Raw genomic sequence first — 21,501 nt, 5'->3', positions numbered from 1 at the left:
GTTCTTAATATGTTTGCTCTCCTTAGTGCCATGTGTTTTAACCAAGGTCACCTCTCCGAGAAAGGTTGTTTCCCCAGGTGGGGATCTTTCCCTGAGGTTAGGGAGGGGATACAACCCCTTAATTAAGTGCCAGGCGGGTAGTTAAGCTACATAATCTTTACTCCCTGGAATGGAGATAAGAAACGCCCTAACCTTTGTAATAGAAATTGACAGGATTAAAATAGGCTGGTATAAATACGGATGTAACAAGACAATAAACAACACAACCTCATCAGCTCCTCATCAGCTCCTCATCAGATCATCATCAGAACCTCATCAGCTCCTGATCAGACCCTCATCAGAACCTCGTCAGATCCTAACCAGAACCTAGCCAGAGAACATGGCAAAAGATCCTGGACAGAACCTGGCTACAGAACTTCACTGGAGAACCTAGACAGAACATGGCAAAAGAACCTGGTGACTGAACCTGGCTGGAGAACCTGGAGAACCTAGCGAGAGAACATGGCACCAGAACTTGGTTGAAGATCCTGACCAGAACTTCGCTGGAGATCCTGGAGGGAGAACCTCGCTATGCTGATGAACTGAACCCAGTTTCCATGTCATTCATTCTTCGCCGACTCCGTCCACACCTTTGGGGATCCCTGGACCCGTTGGGGCTGGACCCCAACACAAGTCTGAAGTTACTGCATAGAAGGATCTGGTCAAGATGGAACTACCATGCTCTTTATTCTGATTTTCCTCCAGGATTTTAAATAGCTCTACCAAGAACAAGTATTACAGAGTTTTTTAATGAAAAACAATGTTTGGGTGCAGGGTTATCATTATTGTAGATACTGTATACAGCCTTTAAAACCACCTGTTCAATGACCAAAGCTTTGAGAAAGTCATTAAAAGCGAAATGTTGGGTGGGGTTCAATGCTGTCCAAAGCTGTTCTCGCTATCTTCAAGTGTGATGTTGCTTAGTTGTATACAGACATCCCTTTTTGTCACAAAAATTCCTATAGTAACTTCTGATTAGTATTTACACTGCTTGCTCTGAAGAATGCACAGGTTATTTTGAAGACAGACAGCTGCTTTAAAACAAGGAAACTGGAGCCACACTGAGCTTAGGTTGTCACACAGTCCTGCGTGAGCACCTACAGGAGAGGGGGCTCGATGGGCCCCCCACGGGGTGGTCGTGTTGAGCTATTCTTTCTGTTGAAAGACTTCAGCGAAGGTAGGCCTCTGCACTTTATAGAGAAGCAAGAATACGTGAAACTTAGGTTCTCAAAAGGGAAAAAGTTCTGCCCGGGTCTTTCCCAGAAGGCAGAACTTGATAGAAATTGACGTGTGAGTTTCCATATTGGGTTTATGTCAAGTTTCCTATGAAATAAACTTTTTATGTATAACACTACATCCATCTCCTTTGTAAAACTCTGAAAATACTTAAATTCCCTTCTCCTTCCTTTGGTGATAAAGGGGTGTCACTGAACTCTGTTTTTTGAAATTGTGTCTCTAAAGGGAAATGTTAAATTCTAAGGCTCCTTAGGACAACGATGAGAACATTTTATTTTCAGGAAAAATAAATGTTGATGGGTTGCATTCTTTTCACTCTAACTGAAAACAGCTTTGAATCCCTGAAGAACTGTCTCAGACTCAGACACACTGGGGAGGGAGTGCGGAGGATGTGGTGAGCCTGAAGGCATCACGCAGGCATCAGCGGGTAGGGAACAGAAAAGACAGCCCCTACACCTCCCTGCAATCAGGCCACAGGCCCTGCTGTAAGCTGCGAGGCTGAAGGGCCCTGGGCTGTAGGAGCCGTTGTTACCAGCAATGAGGGAGAAAAACCTTTCCTCAGAGGCACACTGCGTCCGGGACACACTGGTGCCCGCAGCACCTTCCTCGCTGGGCGGGCAGCGACCCAGCACGCCTTGTCACGTGTAGCTGAGAAAAGGCCATGGGTGGCGCCCAGCCTCCAGGCGCTGCGGGGCAGGCTGGCGCTGTGCCGCTCACCCTCGGGATGAGTCTAACACAGACTTGCTAGGGGACCACCCGGCAGCCGGGACAGGAAGGACCGTGCTCCCTCTCAGGGCTCCATCTGCCTCTGTGGTGAGAGACGGTTATTAGAAATGCATCTCCATGCAAAGTACTTTTCAGGCCCATTTTGTTTCCTGGCCTTATTTCTTTCAGGCAGACTGAGAGTCACAACTGTGTTTTTAAAAAACTGCAGTCCCCTCTTCCTGTGTGTGGCCTGTGCGGGTCCCAGTGCCCAGATGCTGGGTCAGTGAGCGGGTGCCTAGGTCTGGACGCTGTGGCGTGACAACTTCCACGTCACCAGCCAGAGCCTGGGGCCCTTCCCGGTTCTCCCTGCCTTTCCACTTGCCGGACTCGTAAGGAGGGGCTTCTGATCTTAGCTCTTGACAAACCCACACGTTCCCACCATGGCTGCCGCCTGTCACTCCAGGGCTGCCACCACTTCCTGCCACAAATTCAAACTCATTTCTGCCACGTTGGTGCACAAGCTCAGTTTCTAGTGGCAGAGTGCTCTCTGCCGCCTCAGCCCACTGCCGCCAGGAGGCTGCAGGGCGCCTGAGGGCCCGCCGCGTGTGCTCCTGTAGTTAACGCCAGTGTTCGCACGACTGTCTGTCACAGTCACACTGTTCCCACTAACGAGCTTGTCCCACATGTTCCAGGTGCTCACAGACCACAGGTGCGGGTGCACATGGACAGGAGAATAGTTACAGCTGAGAGGGGCTGGCCCACGGTCTCCTTTTCCTTCCTGGGAAAGTGTGGACACTCCCACTGCTTGGTTCGTGCTGGGAGCAGAAGCCCAGAGCAGCGGGCTCCCAATCCCCCACTCCCCCTCCCACAGCCCCTGTGGGCGGCCTGCCTCCACACTGCTCCTTTCCTCAGTGGTTAGGTGGCTGAACTCTTCCTGGGGGTTGGTGCCTGCACGGAGCACACAGAGGGCATTGTACAGCGGAGCTGGCGGCAGGGCCCGGGGACACGCAGGCCGGAGTGAGGCCGCTTTGCTCCCGTCCTGCGCGCTGTCCAGCTGGAGAGCAGGACCGAGCAGCAGGAGGCTCAGGCCTGGCTTGGCCTGCCCGTAGTTGTCACTACGGACGGACACTCAGCGAGGCCAAGGCAGCTCGCACTCTCTGTGGGAGGCTACAGGGGGACCAGCCTGTGTTAGAGGAGACAGCTTCTCAGCCAGCTGAGCATTCCCAGCCTGTTTCCTGGTAACCCCAGCTCGAACCAGGCCCAGGAGAGCAAGTGGGTGAGCAGGAGGGTCCCTTACAGAGGCCGCAGTGACCAGAGGTCTTCCCTGGCCTCTGCCTTTGACTCCCAAACGCTGCACTCAACACGTTTGCTTCCCAGGATTCCCGAGACCTAACCTCAAGGGACAAATGAGCAAAGTGAATGCTCTTTGGACCTATTCAAAAGCATCACAGATTTCAGACCCTCCCAGCACAGTCTGGAGGCAGATGGAGCTGGACTCCATGCGTGACCTGCCCAGAACCTCGGGGGCGAGTTCTCTGAAGGAAGGCCACGAAGCCACAGTGCCCAGACGGCCTGCAGAGCCAGGATGTGCATGGAAACAGGGGTCCCCATAGTTCTGTGCACTCCAGGAATCCTGCACGTGACACAGAAAGTCACAATCCTTTATAGAAACACCGTGAATCTGCGTCCCAAGGGATGTCAGTAGGTAGGATTAGGAAACAGAGCTAACATTCTCTTACTTTTAAAAACATGGACAGGTTTGGGTTAAGACTCTTAAAACTGGAGAGCAGGGCAGACTCATGCCAGCAGAGAGCTCCGAGTCTATCGCGTGAGAAGACACACACAAGGGCTCTTGCCCGGGCCTTCTCAGGACTCTTCCCAGATGAGCTGGCTCACTCCTTTAATCTAGAAACTGAGCAAGATGATCCCTACAATCACCCCCAAGCCCTGTGCACCCAGAGACCGTCAGCCCCGCTCGAGCACTAAGAGAGCGAAAGCAGGCTCTTGGCCTCGGATCCCGGCCGTGAGGCAGCGCCCGGCTCCACCCCAGCGGCCCACCTTGCTCCTAAGGCAGCAGTGGTCCCGCCTGGTGTTATACTCCTCCTCTTAGGGTTAATGGTTTTCATGGGTCCATAATAGAAACTCCAATTTACGATCTTTTCAAGAAGTGCTGTACAGCAGCAGGCGCCAACCAGTGGTCTGCGGGCCACTGGGGGTCCGGGAGGTCCGAAAGGTTGGCGACCGCTGCTGTAGAGTGTTTTGTGGTAGTTAAAAAGGTCTTACTCAACTTGTTAAAAAAACAGAACTATTAGTATAGGTTTACTTTAGGTTTTCTAAATGCTAAAAGGGAACTCTTCAGACCTTAGATTAATTAAATTAGAGTTAAGAACACAAAATGGGCAATTTCCATCTGATTTGGACATCCTCTGCACTTTCTTCCTGACTTAACAGAGGGGTCTTGTCTTCTCTTAGCCTTTTCCAAAGCCATCTGAGGTTTCTTTTCAGAGGGAATTCATCATTATTTGCAATTGCAGTCTGAAACCCCAGGCCACAGGTCCACAGCCAACTAGTTATGGAAAGACAGGGTGACTGGTGACCAAGGAAAGAGTGAGCGTAGGAAGGAATGAGAGGGTGGGGTTTTGTGCCAGATTTAATAAAAAACAGACAAAACCAGGAAAAGCTGTTCCGACATCTTCAAGGTTGTGAAAAGTTTACCACAAACACCCGGGTGTGGTTCTAGCTGCATCAGTGGGACGGGTACCAAATGCTGGCCTCCTCCCAAGCTCACAGGTGGAGCCAAGGCCACACACCGCACCCGGCTGCCCAGCTCCTGCAGGCCAGCGAGCTGTCAGGGCTGCGATCCAGCCAAACCACAACCCAGTGCTGTCCCCCCAAGCGACCAGCGTGCGGCAGAGCGGGCCACGCGCAGTGCACTCAGCTCACGAGGCAGAGCTAGCTTATCTATCGGCTGCCGGGCCTTAATACTGACATGAGGGAGGGAGGCGGGCCACAGTGGGAAGGGATTCCAACACAGAGCCAGCTGAAGCAGATGGCCCTCTCCACCCCTTGGCTTACTGTAGATCACCATGGAAACAAGCTTGGATAAAGACAACAGGAAGTTCCATCAACACAGCGGGGAACAGCGTGAACAACCCATAAACCTGTCTCTCATGCATCCATACCCACAGTTAACAATGACAATAATAACAATAATAATAAAAAGTAAAGGTACAGACGGAAAGTAGCATTCGGGTTGTGCAGCCACAAGCTGGGAAGGGTGTGTGTTCAAATTGAACGGGACACAGTCAATCTTTCTTCAAGTCCCTGGATTCAAAGAGCTTCAGGCGTTCCTGCACCGTCAGGCCTTCCTTCAGACTCTGGGTGGAGAGCAGGAGAAAACAGTTAAACTCAGTCCCCGTGCTGGGTGCCAGCCGCAGCACAGGCAGGGGTAGGGTGGGGAGGTCCTCAGAGATTAGTGGGCATGCTAAGGAGAGCCCGTCTCCTGTGAGATGTGTTATCTGGATGAGAAAGGAAAAAAAATCAGAAAAACAAGTCCATGAGCATAGAAGATGAATTCTGAGCTTAGGGCTCTTTAGGGAAGCAGCGATCAGACCGATTCAGCCAGGAGAAGATTGTGCCAAGAACTAGAAAACCACCCGTCTACATCCTTCTCCCGACCGTGAACCTGCCGTCTACCAAGGCCTCGTGCGGGACGACCAGAGCCTCTGGAGCACCACGGTGGAGCGCGGCTCCTCGCCCTCCCTGAGGGGAACCCTGCTGCATTTACTATCGAGGGATCTGGGAGCATGTCAACATAGCTACTAAGATTCTCAAATGTGAAACCAATACCCTTCTTGTGGGACCCTGGGAAAGTGTCCATCTGTGGGGCCTGATGTGAGTGACACTACTCTTGGAGGCTTTCCCCAAAGATTTAATTTCTGGATGAGGAAAGGGATGGAGTTCCAGCCCCGGCGAGATGGGCTGGGCTCCTTAGCTGCCTCTGATCTTGCCGCAAACCTCATCAGGCCCAGAGCTGCCGTTGCCCAGCTCCCTGGCTGGAGGTGACAAAAGCCCAGGCCTCACAAGACAGGAGCCAGGTGGCCGGGCGCAGGTGCAGGGGAGCCACCAGCTTCAGCCAGAACTGGGGTGGGTCCTGGGGCCTGGAGAGTCCAGCCTGAAGCTTCAGAGCGGGTGTGGTGAGAATCTGGGGACCCAGCTTCCTTCAGAGTTTGAGGGAGTGGGTGGGCCCTGCTGTCCCGTTTCGCCCAGAACAGCTCTGCATGCTGCTACCCTGTGGAGCTGTGTGTGTGTAAATGAGTGATTTTCTTTTAAGTGAAGGGTGCTGCTGCTGACCTTTCTGAAACTCCTGTCCAGACGGGCCTCTGTGTGAGCAGTGGTGAGGGGCATGAAGTGGCCGCTGAGCAGGGCAGAGGGTGAGGACCGACCCCCATCCCACCCCACCCGGGCTTCCTGCTCTCGAGGCTCTTCTCCCGTCAGGAGCTGCTGTGTGCAGAGCCGGTCTCAGGGTGGTGCTGTGCTGGCCACACAGCTCTGCCCCAGCTGGGACTTTCCCGTGAGGCAGCAGTGCACTCCACTCCTCAGACCCCAGGGACAGCCCCTGCTGTGCTAGGGACAGGAAGGCAGGGAGCAGTAGCATGATGGGCAGCCTGAGGCTACAGCAGGCCCAAGGCCACGCACCGTGCACACTCCAGATGTTAAAGGTCCATCTCCAACCCCAGAGGAAGGCCCTCGGGTGCTGGCTCCCTTGGGGCTCATTCTCCCACAGGGCCAATCCTTCGCGGGATACTTCCATGACCCCACACTGACACCACCAGACGGTCTCCAGAGGCCCCTGGGGAAGGTGCTTTCTAGCTGCAATCCCAGAAAAGCTGGCTGTTCTTAAGCAACAAGCTTGCTTTGACTTTATGGTGCTGAGATGTCACACTTCTGTGTGAGGGACAATGCAGAAACAGCATGAATGAAAGATACAAATCCATACACGTCAGATCCCATATCAGAAGCACCAGTGACAGATGCAGTTTCTAGATGACCTCATGCCCGTGGAGGCAGGGTGTCTGCAGATGCAGCGGCGGGAACCGTGGGAGAGGAGCAGCACGCCCTCGTGCCTGGGACCACAGGAGTCCTCGAGGACACCCCACGGCCCCTCCTCCCTCTTGGGCAGCAGGACTGCCTTCACACAAGGGCCTGCTTCCTATTCTGAAAACACGGCCAAGCCCCCTGTGGGCTCAGACGGGCTCTGGGAGCCCGAACAGCTAGCTCCTGGCCAGCCTGACAGGTTCCCAGTGTGCCCTGCTGCAAAGGCCTCGTGGACAAAGGCCTTGTCAGTGATTTTCTGGCCTTTTGTCCAGAGCCCAGGGGTTCCCCCACCCCACCCACCCTGCCAGGTGGGCACATGCAGCACGCTTCCCCAGAAGGGCCTGGCAGAAGCTTCTTGTTGCCCATTATTGACAGGCGCAGGGAACCCAGTAGCTGCAGTTAAGCCTCAAATGAGTAGAATCTTCAGTGAGAAAACCATAAACCAAGAACAAGTTTTCCTTTTGCTAAAAAATATTTTTCATGTTTAAATAAAAAAGCCCAAACTAAGTTTTCAATTAAACCTAAACTGCATTTGGTCCCAAGTGGCTCATGACTGTAGAAGAATAAACAAAAGCAAACTGAGTCTAACAGACATGGGTTTTCCAAAGCTCTTCCTAGGAGCAGCCTCTTCCCCAGCCCGGGCGGGGCCTCTCAGCCAGCAAAGGCGCTGGCTCCAGGGCGGGGGGCCTGAGGCCACACCAGTGTCCCCATGAACCCGGCCCGACCAGGTCTTCCTGCTGCCCAGGCCTCCTCACCAGGGAGTAAGAGGTTACACCAGCCAAGCCACTGAGCACTCCAGACTAGAGCGAGGGATGTGCCCTCCTGTGAAGACTGGGTGCCCAGGCTGGGTCCCCTGTCCTGGTCATCGCTAAGCAGACTACTATGTCTCCTGCCTCCCCACCTCCTCCTCGTATGGCACTGTATTTACCGGGACCCAGGGAAAAGCTTTTGCTTTGCTAGAAAGTGTGCTGGTAGAGCACCCCAGGAACACGTGATCCTCCTGCTCTACTGAGCTGGGTCCCTGTTCCACCTGAGATCAGCTCCCCCCGCACATCCCACAGGGCCGTCTCGGCCTGGCCGTACGCCGGAGGGGGCTCTGCAGCACTGGGAGACTGTGTGGCAGTGGCTTCTGGGCAAGAGGGTTCTCTAGAGAGTGTGGAGTGCAGAGCATTCAGCATGCATGCTGACCGGGCGCGAGCCCCCCACGGTATTGGCTCTGTGGGCCGCTCGCCACGCTGGGAGGGGAGCTCCCCAGTGCCGGGGTCAACTCTCTTAGGAGGTTATAGTGCCAGTGAACTCCCAGAACAGGTCAGAGACACGCCCCTGGGACTGTGTCTGTGCTCGCTGCGGCAGCAGGAATAATAAAGGCACAGGGAACAAGGAGCTTGCTATGGAGGTGTGAGCCGTGCATGCAGGCAGCGCCCTCGGCAGGCGGCGGGTGGGTGGATGCTGAGAGGTGGTTTACCTACATGACAAGGGACCTGGAAGCGGGCTCGTTTCAGTTATCCCATGAGACCTGCTCAATTACGGACTGTCAGAGGAAAGAGCAAACAGTAAGACACACTCAATAAATCCCGAATGCAACATGCTCAACTCCCACCCCTGCCCGCCCTGCCCTGGAGAGGCGCACGGGGCAGGGAATGGATGCTGGGGATTTGCACTGTGAGGCTGAGGGGAGGGTGCAGGCGGCTTCCTTTCTCAAAGGCAGGCAGCGTCAGCACTAAACTAGGGTGTGCAACAAACTGCAGACAGGAGGGGCCGCACCAGGAGGGGACAGGTGGGGACAGGTGGAATCTGGCCCTGGAGGTCCATGCTGGGATTTACTCCACCCCAGGCCCTTTGACGGTCACGGTAGGAGTTGGTTCCACTGCTGCACAAAGGACCCCTGAAGCCCGAAGCCACCAGAACTGGCCCAGCAAGGGCCATCGTGGGGGCTAGGCATGTTCTGGGACCTGGGGACCCCCTGCTGCTGCCTGTCGTGGGCTCGGACTCCTGCTCCTCTTCCCAGCATCTTGAGCCCCACACACCCGGGCTGGGTCCCAGACTCACCTTGGACCTGATGTTTCTGAGTTGCCGACTGACAGAGGATCTGTCCTTTTTCAAGAAGTCAGGGTTGCTTTTAGATTTCATTATATCTGAAGGAACAAGTAGACCCATTACTTTGTTTTCTAGAGCCCTCTGGAACCAGACTAGAACTTTAAAAATTTCCCAGGCTGAGTCCTAGCCAGTCTGGCTCAGTGGATAGAGCATCGGCCTGCAAACTGAAGGGTCCTGGGTTCGATTCCGGTCAAGGGCACATACCTCGGTTGCAGGCTCCTTCCTGGCCCTGCTCCAGGCCCATGCAGGAGGCAACCAGTTGATGTGTTTCTTTCACATCAGTGTTTCTCTCTGTTTTTCTCTCTCTCTTCCACTCTCTCTAAAATGGAAAAATATCGAGTGAGGATTTAAAAAAAATTTTCCCCAGTGTGGGACTGACTGCAGGCGAAGCCATGCTATGTGGGTGGGTGGGCACCGCACTCTGGAGCCCCTGACCCACGGAGCAGACCAACAGTCCCCATTAGTCATTTATCCCACCTTTCTTCTGAGATCCCAGGACCAACTCCTTCTCATAAGCCACTCCTCCAGGACAACCACCACTGGCAGTCTGGTGCGCAGTTCTTTAGAGTTCTTAAAAATGATGACTTAAGCCCTGGCCAGTGTTGCTCAGAGGTTAGCCCACACTCAGAAGAGTCACAGGTTTGATTCCTGGTCAACGGCGTGTACCTGGGTTGCAGGTTCGATCCCGGCCCTTGTTGGGTTATATGCAGGAGGCAACCAATTGATGTGTCTCTCTCACATCGATGTTTCTCTCTCTTTCCCTCCCCACTTCTCCTCCCTTCTACTCTCTCTAAAAAAAAAGGAAAAAATATCCTCAGGTGAAGATTAACAACAAAAAATAAATAAAATGACTACTTAAAACAGATATACATTGGGTCATACCATATGTCTTGTGTGTGTTTTTCTTTTCTTTAAAAAAAATTTTTTTTTTATTGATTTTTTACAGAGAGGAGGGGGGAGGGATAGAGAGTTATAAACATCAATGAGAGAGAAACATCGATCAGCTGCCTCCTGCACACCCCCTACTGGGGATGTGCCTGCAACCGAGGTACATGCCCCTAATTGGAATCGAACCCGGGACCTTTCACTCCGCAGGTCGACGCTCTATCCACTGAGCCAAACCGGCTAGGGCTTGTGTGTATTTTTCTTAAAAATATATTTATTGATCTCTGTCCATGTCAAAACAAAAGATCTGCCTGATCTTTTTATCTTTTAACTTTGGTTAATGTACATTGCATGTTTCAGGTGTTCAACCCAGCAGACATTCTGTAATTTATGACGTGATCAGCTCAATAAATCTAGTACCCATCTGTCACCATGCACAGTTATGACAATATTATTGACTCTTCTCTATACTATACGTCACATCCCGTGACTATCCTGTAACTACCAATTTGTACTTCTTAATCCCGTCCCTTTTCACCCACCCCCAAACCCCCTCTCCCAACTGGCAACCATCAAAATGGTCTCTGTATCTATGAGTCTGTTTCTGTTAAGTTTATTCATTCCTTTATTTTTTAGATTCCACATATAAGTGAAATCATATGGAATTTGACTTTCTCTGTCTGACTTATTTCATTCAGCATAATACCCTCTAGGTCCATCTATGTTGATGCAGATGGCAAGATTCCATTCTTTTTCATGGCTGAGTCATATTGCACTATGTTGGCACTACCTCTTTATCTGCTCATCCACTGATGGACACTGAGGTTGCTTCCACGGCTTGGCTACTGTACATAATGCTGCAATAGACATCTGAATGCATGTCTTTTCGAGTTAGTGTTTTGTATTTCTTCAGATAAATACCCAGAAGTAGACTTGCTGGGTCCCTCTTTGTCTCTTGTTACAGCCTTTGTTTTAAAGTCTATTATGTCTGGTATAAGTATTGCTACCACAGCTTTTTCCTTTTTCGTTTCCATTTTCATGAAATAGCTTTTCTATACCTTTATTTTCAGTTTGTATGTGTGTCATTCAATCTGAAGTTTCTTGTAGACAGAATATGTAAGGCTCTTGTTTTGTTATCCATTCAGTCACTGTATGTCTTTTGATTTAATCAATTTGTACTTAAATTACTGATAGGTATGTATTTATTGCCATTTTATTACACTTTTATGTTTTTTTTTTTCTTCTTAAAGAAGACCCTTTAACATTTCTTGTAACACTGGTTTGGTGGTGATGAACTCCTTTAGCTTTTTCTTGCCTAGGAAGCTCTTTATCTGTCCCTCAATTCCAAATGAAATGAGAGCTTTGCTGGGTAGAGTAATCTTAGTTGTAGCTTCTTGCTTTTCATCACTATGAATATTTCTTGCCTCTCCCTTCTGGCCTGGAAAGTTGCTGTTGAGAAATCAGCTGACAGTTGTATGGGAGCTCCCTTGAAATTAACTGATTCTCTTGCTGCTTCTAGGATTCTCTTTGTCTTTAACAACTGGCATTTTAATGATGGGTGTGTCTTGATGTGGGCCTCTTTGGAGTCATCTTGTTGGGGGACTCTCTGTGCCTCCTGGACCTGTATGTTTGTTTCCTTCACCAGGTAGGGGGAAGCTTCCTGTCCTTTTTTCAAGCAGGTTTTCCATTCTGTGTGCTCTCGCTCTCGCTCCCCCTCTGGCGCCCATGACGTGATGTATGCTTGACATTGTCCCAGAGGCTGCTTATACTATCCTAATTTTTTTGGATTCCTTTTTCTTTTTGCTGTTCTGATTGGGCTGTGAGGACTGGCTGGGACTACAGCAGAGGAGTTGCTGTGCAGGGGCCAACTCCACAGAGCGAGACTTGCTGCAGCAGGGTTCTGGTGCCTAATGAGTCCTCCCCTTGTGTGTGTTGCCTGTGGAGATGGTAGGGTGTTGCTCCAGTGTGGTCTTAAGAGGACTACCAGCTGCACTGGCGCTGGGGCCTCCTGGGACATGCAGGTCCAGATCAGCTGTCACCTGTGCCCTGCCGGGGCCACTTGGCAGGAGCTGTAGAGTGATGTGCAGAGAGCTACTGCTTGTGCTGGGCTGGAGGTGCCTGGAGAGACCATGCTGCACAGCCGGGCCAGCTGTGGCCAGTACCATGCATGGGGCCACTGAGCAAGAGGTATGGGGCACGCTGAGGCCAGATACTGCTGTTTGGTGTTGGTGAACTTTTGAGACTCTTTAGCAAAGTCTGCATCATGAGCCAAAACAGGCCGTTTCTATGGAAAAGCTACTGGAAACAGCTAGGGTGGACTTGCAGATGGGGTGGGGTAGGGTCTCAGGGAATCACCGGGGGAGGGGAACTGCCAGATGGAGGAAGCGCAGATATGGTGCAAGCCTGCCGGCTCTGTGGAGGGAGGCCTGAGCTAAGGAACAATGGCCTCGGCCAGCAGTTCTGTGTGGAACAAAGCTGCCCCTCCAACTCTAGCCCCAAAGCCAAACAATTCAGGTCCTTCCCATATGTCCTGGCACCGTTCGAGCTGCTGCCCCAGCAATGGAGTTCAGAGTGAGTGAGTTTGAGTAAGTCTGTTTGGGCCCTTTAAGAATACTCGGGACTTTAGCAGCCTCCATCTCACTCAGCCACCATCCCCACTGGTTTCCACGGCTGGAAGTTATGAGGCTTCTCTTTCTAGCTCTGGAACCCTGGGTCTGAGAGCCTGGAGGGGCTGGGACCCCTCACTCCTCAGGGGCACCTGCAAAACTGAGATATCCCTCCCAATACTGAACCGCCACAAGTGGGTGTGGGTCCTGCCCCTTCTGCATCTCTGCCCGTCCTACCAGTCTCAATGTGGCGTCCTTATATCTTTATTTACAGGGCTTCTGTTCAGTTAGATTGCAGGCGGTTCTGAATAATGGCTGTTCTGTAGTTCAACTGTGGTTTGATATGGTTGTGGGAGGGGATCCGCAGTCACCTACGCCACCATCCTCACCAGAGGCCCCTTTACCTGACCTCCTTTAAGAACTGCATTGCATTCCATTGTGTCGTGACGTCATGGCTGATAGAACTCTGTTTGAGGACGAGGGGACTGTCCGGTGGAGTCAGGGTTTGCTCCTGTACACAGTGCTAGACATCTTGCTGGCACGTGCCATGCACTTGCTTTTTCCAGAAGTTGAATTGGTAGGTCACCAAATGCACATGTTCTCCCCTAGTTCTGTCCTCTTCTCTGTCTCCTGGCTGCCTGGGGCTCCCCTGAGCAGCAGCCACTGCTACCAGAGTCAGCCTATAGTTTGATTTTAAATTTTGCTACATATTGCTTCACTGCCTTCCAGAAAGTGCTACCTTATCCTTCCAGCAGCAATGCAAGCGACTTTTCTCCACCCATCCATCAATACTGTCGCTATCATGAATGCTTGGTAGACGAGAGGAAAAAGTTAAATTTCTTGGGTATTAGTGAGCTAGGACATCTTTCAGCAGGGAGCACCCTCCTTGGCTCCTCCTCCCATGGCCTTCTGCAGATTTTATGGTAAAACTCCAGGATCAAGCAATTAGGGGGAGCCTCTTCCACCAAACTGTTGAGTTCGTTAGGAAAATGGAAAACACACCATGTCATTACAATAAAAATAAATGCCATGTGGCTGCCCCTCAGAGCAGTCAGCACAATGCCTGCCACCAGTGCACCTACAGGAAAAGTTTTTCCCCCAGGCACCGGCCATATCCACGGACCAGCACCCCTCGGGCTGCACCCCGTTGCAAGGAAATATAAGTCTAAAATCAGAAAAATGAAAACCAATTCTCTGCTTTGACTTAAGTCCCAGTAACTCTATGAACAAAGCCCCCAAGTGACCGCGTCACAACCAGAGCAGGAGGAGCTCACCATATCCTGCCACAGGGGTGCTCTCGGGGGACTTGTCACCCAGTGCTTCCGTGGCTGTTTTCAGCTGCTCTTTCAACCTGCTGATGTCGCAGTCGGCCTTTGCCCGCACGATGCTGAGCTCCTTGTAGATGTCCTTGTACTTGTCACTGGCATACTTCTTGTCCTTGAGAAGAAAAGGACAGACCAACGGTGGTGACAACCAGGCCAGGAGGTCTGTCTCGCTGGGGCTGGAACACTTCTGGGGACTGACTGAGGAATGTCATTGGCAGAGGAGGAGGCAGGTTGGCAGGTGGGCCCTGCCTGTTCTTCCAAAGGCAGAAACTAGACACAAACTAAAAGAGGCAGGGCCGAGACTCACTCTGAACACAGCACAGGATCGCCGGGGCTGCTGTAGGTGCAGGCAGGGTGCAGGCTGCAACCTAACCCCCAAGGACCACCCTATGACGTCAGCCTGGAACCCCCTCTGTCTTAGATTCCCTCAGGGATCCTGGCATCTCTTCTGATTCCAAGAATGCCCTGGAGGGGACGGCAGCTGGCCACACTCTCACTTCCCAGGATGACATCTCTCTCAGGTCTCACCGTGTCACAAAGCACAAAGAAGGCAGGGAGAACAAGGACACAGCAAGACCGGGGGCGCCTCATTTTTACGGTGCCTGCATGAAGGCTGGTTTTTCAGAGAACTCAAGTATCAGACCACATTCCTCATGAAAATAAAATCTACTCTAGAACAGCCTAAGATACTTGCTGAGCATAGGGACCTCTGTGAGACACGTGTCCCTACACCTCCCCCACCAGCCCATTCTGCAGATCCAACCCTGCGGCGGTGTGCCCATACCCGCAATGCTGTCTGTAGCTCATCCTTGAGAGAGCTGATCTCCTGTTTTAGGTACTGTATTTCTGATTCCTTGACTCGCAATAAAACCTAGAATGAGAGGGCAATTAGGGACTGACATTCAGGAGCAAGAAAGAGCAAAGACTGAAAGTTGAGCAGAGAACTCCCCTCCACACACTGAGGAGTAGACAATTTTTTTCTCATTCTCACCAATTTGCAATTGAAAATGCCAGCAAATAAAGTTGAAACACTGATAACATACAGAAATAGTAAGAAAAGAATTGCTGCAACTCCTAGACCTGGGCCCCCTCTTCCTCAGCCCGGGGGCCACTGCGGTTTCCTGGGACTAAGCCTGCGAGGGTCCGTGAAGGGGTCCTGCTGGAACCTTGTTGAATGCACTCTGCCTCTTCCACATCATTTAGTGGGAGATATTTTCATGATGAAATTTTAATTGAATGGGAAGAAATCTAAGTGCTTTCATAAAAGGATGTCTTATACATAAAAATCAATCATTTTAGCTTAAGATGAACCTACCTGATCTTGAATAATAGTTTTACAGAGTCTCAAGCAGCTACAGTGTCCACATAGTTATTAAACGTTTCATTTCAGGTGGTCATTGTTTGAGGTGTGGCAGAAACAGAGGGAGGAGGGTAGTTGAGTGAGGATGGGGTTAAAGGCCCCCTGGTCTCTCCAGGGGTCCCCCCTCTCCCCTGGGTCCCATGCTGCCTGGAAGCTAACTGTTTTCTCCTGCTGTCCTGGGTGATTTGGATCTTTCCATGTTCTGTCCCTCTTGCTGCCTCCAGGACTCAGCCTGGAATGATTCTGTAAGCTATGGGCCACTCCTTGGTCCCCTCTTAGGGCTTCTGCAGTACAGAGCTGGGCAAAGAGGGGGCCTGGCTCTGAGCAGTACCTCTAACTCATAGGCATCCTTGCCCTGCGTGAGAGGCAAGCCAGCAGCCTCCCCACCAGCGTCCCCTGTCAGCAGTGTCCGTAACCGGGCGATCTCCGCAGCCAGGCGGTTGTTCAGCTCCTGGGGGATAGCAACAACAAAACAGGGACGCTCAGCAGAGATTCTTGGGGGCTGCAATCACACGACACAACCAAGAGAGGTTCTTTCTCACAACACTATGCAGCATGAGCAGTGCTTGTGCACACAACTGCATGTTAGAGCTACTATGTGCAGTGTAACAGCCTGCCGTTCCCATCCCTGTAAAAGCTGTTAAGTGTGGGCTCGGTAGTGTTTTACAGAGCCATGCAGCTGGATTTCATTATCCCGGACCCCTTGTATCACTGTAAGGAGTGCTCATCTGTTTCACGGCTGGTCCCATTTGAGTTTCTACAAGATTAGGTCCTCCTGCTCACTTCCTGTACCTTCTTTCAATCTCAGGACACTGCAGTGACTAAGCGGAACCAGCCCAGTCGGAGTGCCCTCACACGGTGGCCACAGGCCTGTGGAGGTCTTGAGCCTGAGCCAGGCCAACACATGGCTGCTCAGTGCCTGGGGCAGTGGTTCTCAACCTTCCTAATGCCGTGACCCTTTAATACAGTTCCTCATGTTGTGGTGACCCCCAACCATAAAATTATTTTCGTTGCTACTTCATAACTGTAATGTTGCTACTGTTATGAATCGTAATGTAAATATCTGATATGCAGGATGTATTTTCATTGTTCGCGACCCACAGGTTGAGACCCGCTGGCCTGGGGAGATGAGTGGTGAGTCAGGAGGTTGGAGCCCCAGTTTGGTACTCACAGAGCTTTTGTCACACTTAACCCACCTCAAGCCTGTCCATTAGCCAGGACTTTAAATGTACCCCAATTTTCTGAGAAGCAGGCAAATTTTGAAAACGCTCTGACAAAAATAAATGTGAGCAGTGTATGGTCTTGACTGGGAGACACTTAAACACAAGTCTGAGCCTTGGGGATGGGAGACCCAGACGGTGTGATAACCCTGCCAGGCCCTGCCCAGCGATGATGAAGCAGAAATTCAGACGCTCAGGAGAAGAACCTGAGCCACGGGAGGCGAGCCAGCAGCCCCCCACCAGCACCCTGTGAGCAGAGTTCCAATGTAAACAGCAGTTCCTGCAGCGGCTGTCACAGCTCCCCGCCTGCAGTGAGCGTCCCCCCACACGCTGGAGAGGCCTGGCTCCCAGCTCGAACCTGGGCTCCCTTGGCTGTGGGCTCACCTGATTATGGGCATTGAGCTCCTGGTTCTCGCGCTGGCACTGCCGCAGGGCCTGCCGCTCGGCCTCCAGCGCCTGGGCCAGGTGGGCGTTCTCCAGGCACTTCTGCGAGTACTGCTCCGAGAGCACCTCCAGCTCCCGCTGCACTGACTGCAGCTCCTCCCTGCGGAGAGGCACCTCACTCCTCTGCCCTCCCCCAGGCCCAGGCCCAGGCCCCACAAGGGTCCGGGTCCCCCCTGTGAAGCTTGAGGGATGACGAGACAACAGGAAAACTGTTGAGCAACAGAGAACCGCCCTAGCATTTTTGTTGTCTCAGAAAGTTTGTACCCAGCTAAGTAAGAGAAAACTTAAAAAGTACTTCAGGTTCATAAAAATCTATTCTGTGTCCTTCTCTGGTCTTCTTTCAAATAACTCAATAGCCCACAGAAAACACTTCTCTTGTGAAGGCAGGAGAAAGCTCATTTACTCATGTCCTACTTCTGAGCGAAGTCAGGCTTGTAATTTGTTTTCGGCAGTAACTTTTGAGGCAATCTGTGCCTAATAACCCAGTACCAGGCTCTCCTGACCCATAAAAACCAAAGCCTGGCAGTGTTATTCCTGTCACCGTGGGCTCCTCGGGAAGGGCTCCATCTCCCACTGGTGGCACAAGGAGGAGCCTCAGGGCAAGTCGCCCAGCCCTGCGGACCTGTCACCTCTCTAGTCCAGACGAGTATGACCGCAGTCCACAGGGTGCCACCCCTCAGCCAGCCTGACTGCCCTGGGCCCTCTCAGCCCTGAGCAGGAGCCTGGAAGAGGCAGGGACCCTGGTTCTTTTACATCACAAAGATCCTGGCAAAGGCTAGCTCTGCAGGGCTCTCGCAGCAACCAATTCAAGGCTCCAAGTGGCGTGAGCTCCACGAGGGGAAAAATCAGAGCAGCTACGCTGCTGCAGGCCCTCCAGTCTCTTGCGTAGGCAAAGGGAGCCAGCCCACACGCTTCTCTGAAATGGAGGAGCATGGCCACCTCCCCATGCACAGCATGAAGCATCAGACACAGGCCCTAGACCAGATTCCTCCCCCCTCGCTGCTCAGGCAGCAGCAGCTGATGGAGAGAATAAATCCCGGACAGCCTGAGATCAGTCCTGAAAAGCGGCCAGTAGTTATACCATCTCCTTTTTACACCTTATTCTTTAGTAATTAGTTTCTGTGTTTGTTTTTTAGTGACAAGACACCCACGGGGGCCACCAGAGCCAGTGGCTTGCTGAGCCTCACAGGCACTTAGCCCAGCCCCTCAGTGCCAGGGCCTCCACCAATGCCACCTCAGGCCCTGTCTCTGTGTGGCTCCCACAAACACACCGGAAAGGCACCGATTCCCCCCTGAAGGGCTATCCCCACCCTCCCGAGGGCAGGAAGCCGACGTACAGATACTGCCGCCGCAGGGCCTCGATGTCCGAGTTGATGCTGCTGATCTGGGACCGCTGGCTCTTCTCCAACTCACGCTCCATCTCCTCCCGGTGGGCGTTCTTCATGGCTTCGATAGCTGCAGGCAAGGGCACAGGCGTCAGCACTAAGGCTGGGTGGCCAGACAGATATGACAGTTCCCCACAGCTAATGCTTCACCTATCGGCAGTCGGGCTGGCCTCTCCCAAAACCCATTCTCAGGGTGGATGCAGGTTCATTTGTTCTTTTGATGTTAAATGAACACCAAACTGATTAAATAAGTGTTAATTCAAGCCTGAGTTTACAACCCAAGCAAGCTTCCAGGTTAGTGTGTTTCTTCCTGGGTACTAGAATAATAGACCACCGTCAAGTACAATGACATAAAGAGGGCAACTCGAAACCGAGGGCACTGTGAGTTCTCAGAAAGAGCGCACCGGCTCTGTGACAAAGCTCTTTGCCAGGTAGAAGCTACAAAATCTTTGTACTCTGATGTTACAGGCAACTCTGGGCAGAGGTCAAAAGCCCCTAATGGGACTGAGGAAGCTGGGATAGCTGCTCACATGTAACTGGGCGTGTTGGTGGCCACAGAGAGCTGGAGGGCTGGCTCTAGGCTTGCAAGATCTGAAAGAGCTCCTTACACCAGCCTTTTATGCAGAGAGAATTGTCAAAGAATTATTTTCTTGGGGGATCCAAGATAGTGGCAGAGTAGATGCAAGCTACTTCACATCCTCCCTGGTCCAAACTGGAATTATAATTAAATTACAGAACAATAAACCTGAATAACCAACTGAAAACTAGCTGAACAGAAGTCTCATAACCAAGGATTTACACGAGAAACCACGTCAGGCTCGCAGGAAGGGCAGAGACGCAAAAAGGGTGGCCCTGCTCACATGTTGGCCACTGAGAGTCGAAGGGCTCTCTCAGCTGTAGAGGTCCCTCTGAGGAGCACCTCATGGGCACTGAGGGCAGCTCAGAGCCTTTTCCCCAGAGGGGCTGAGTGCTAGGGAGGGTCAGCAACCCCATGCCAGGCTCCCCTGTACAGACCAGGAAGAGGGGCCCACATAAAACCTGGCTATGAAAATCAGTTGGGACTCTGTCTGCCAGGGAGAGAAAAGAGCCCATTAGAAACCCAGGCATCCTCTCCAAGGGCCAGTACACACAGCTTACAGAAGCCATCTTTCCTGGGTGGACACTCCCCTCCATACAGCCTGGGGGAGTGCACGAACCCATTCCCCGGACTCCCTGTCCTGCAGAGCTCATGCCTGCAGAAGAGTCAGCTAGTTGTGGCCAGCCTGGCCTCGGTGCAGACTCTCCTGGTGGCCAGACTGCCCTGACATTGACCTGCAGCAGAGTCCCTCCCTCCCAAAGGCCCCAGAACAAACACACCGGACCACGCAGAGGGAGATCTTGGCAAACAAAAGATGTTGCTGGGCAAATCCTGCTGTGTGGGGCCAGCCCACGCACAGTAGCTGGTACACTGTGGTTGGGGTTGATCCTCATAACTCCACCCATGAATGGGCCAACAATAATCCAAGACTCAACTGCAACAGGAAGGCCCACGTATTCCATAAAAGGCACATTTCTGGAGCACCTAGATCAGGTAACCAGGGAGACGATGCCATTGAGCCCCACAGGGCACCTGCTATGTAAGGCCACCATACCAACCGCAAGGCCTAGCAGATTTACCCAACACACACAAACAACATAAAATATAGAACAGCGGTCGCCAACCTTTCGGACCTCATGGACCACCAGTGGTCTGTGGACCACTGGATGACAACCACTGATATAGAAAACCAGCCAAAGGGGAGACAAAGAAACATGCCCCAATAAAATAACAGGAGAAATCTCCAGGCAAAAAACAAAACAAAAACAAACTATAAAGAAATGGAGATAAGCAATCTACCAGATAAAGAGTTCAAAACAATGGTTATAAAGATGCTCAAAGAACCTAGGGGAAGAATGGATGAACTCAGTGAGAACTTAAAGAGATAGCGAACATAAAAAAGGATGTAGAAATCATAAAATTGAAGCAGGCAGAAATGAAGAATATAATATCTAAAATGAAGAATATACTAGAAGGAATCAACGGGGTTAGATGAAGCAGAGGACCAAATCAGCAATTTGAAAGACAAGGTAGCAGAAAACATTCAAACAAAGCAACAACAAAAAATGAGGATAGTTTAAGGAACCTCTGAGACAACAACAAGCATAATAACATTTGTATCATGGGGGTACCAGAACGACAAGGGAGAGAGCAAGGCATTGAGAACCTATTTGAAGAAATAAAGATTGAAAACTTCCCTAACCTGGTGAAAGAAAATGTCACGCAAGTACAGGAAGCACAGAGTCCCAACCAAGATGAAGCCACAGAGGCCCACACCAAGACATATCATAATTAAAATGGAAAAGGTTAAGACAAAATTAGAGTTCTAAAAGCAGCAAGACAAAGACAGTTACCTACAAGGGAGTTTCCATAAGACTGTCACCTGATTTCTCAACAGAAACATTTCAGACCAGAGGGATTAGCACAAAATATTCAAAGTGATGAAAAGAAAGGACTTACAACCAAGGCTACTCTACCCAGCAAAGCTAACATTTAAGATTGAAGAAAGATAAACAGCTTCCTAGCCCTACCTGGTTTGGCTCGGTGGATAGAGTGTCGGCCTACAGACTGAAGGGTCCCAGGTTTGAGTCTGGTCAAGGGCACATGCCCAGGTTGTGGGCTCAATCCCCAGTGGGGGGCATGATTCTCTCTCATCATTGATGTTTCTACCTCTCTCTCCCTCTTCCTTCCTCTCTGCGCCCCATGCAGCCTGCTGTTCGGTCATTTGGTCTCCCCTCACTAACCCCCCTGGAGGCCTGGTCACCCCATGCTGCCTGCTGCTTGGTTGTTTGGTTGCCCCTCACTAACCCCCCTGCCGGCCTGGTTGCCCCACGCAGCCTGCTGCTCAATCGTACACACACACACACACACACACACACACACACACACTAGAGGCCCAGTGCACAAAATTCATGCACGGGGGGTGGGGGTCCCCTCAGCCTAGCCTGCACCCTCTCCAATCCGGGACCCTTGGGGGATGATATCCCTCTCACAATCTGGGACCACTGGCTCCTAACTGCTCACCT

At 51.7% G+C, this 21,501-nt stretch overlaps 1 protein-coding gene across 1 annotated transcript in view; it reads right to left on the bottom strand.

The window, feature by feature from the left end:
• Window positions 1-769: 769 nt before the first annotated feature.
• MPRIP (myosin phosphatase Rho interacting protein) overlaps window positions 770-21,501 on the bottom strand; it is a 192,493-nt gene continuing 171,761 nt past the window's right edge. The window contains exons 19-25 of the mRNA XM_023746019.1: window positions 18,352-18,469; window positions 16,955-17,114; window positions 15,682-15,801; window positions 14,775-14,861; window positions 13,940-14,102; window positions 9,127-9,212; window positions 770-5,357 (exon numbers count right to left, since the gene is read on the bottom strand). Coding sequence (XP_023601787.1) covers window positions 5,286-5,357; window positions 9,127-9,212; window positions 13,940-14,102; window positions 14,775-14,861; window positions 15,682-15,801; window positions 16,955-17,114; window positions 18,352-18,469 — 806 coding nt within the window. The 3' untranslated portion in view covers window positions 770-5,285. The remainder of the gene's footprint in view (window positions 5,358-9,126; window positions 9,213-13,939; window positions 14,103-14,774; window positions 14,862-15,681; window positions 15,802-16,954; window positions 17,115-18,351; window positions 18,470-21,501) is intronic.

This window comes from Myotis lucifugus, unplaced genomic scaffold (assembly GCF_000147115.1).
Source record: "Myotis lucifugus unplaced genomic scaffold, Myoluc2.0 scaffold_616, whole genome shotgun sequence".
NCBI lineage: Eukaryota > Metazoa > Chordata > Mammalia > Chiroptera > Vespertilionidae > Myotis > Myotis lucifugus.
Note: the sequence above shows the minus strand (reverse complement) of the source record. Positions and strands in the feature narration are given on the sequence as shown.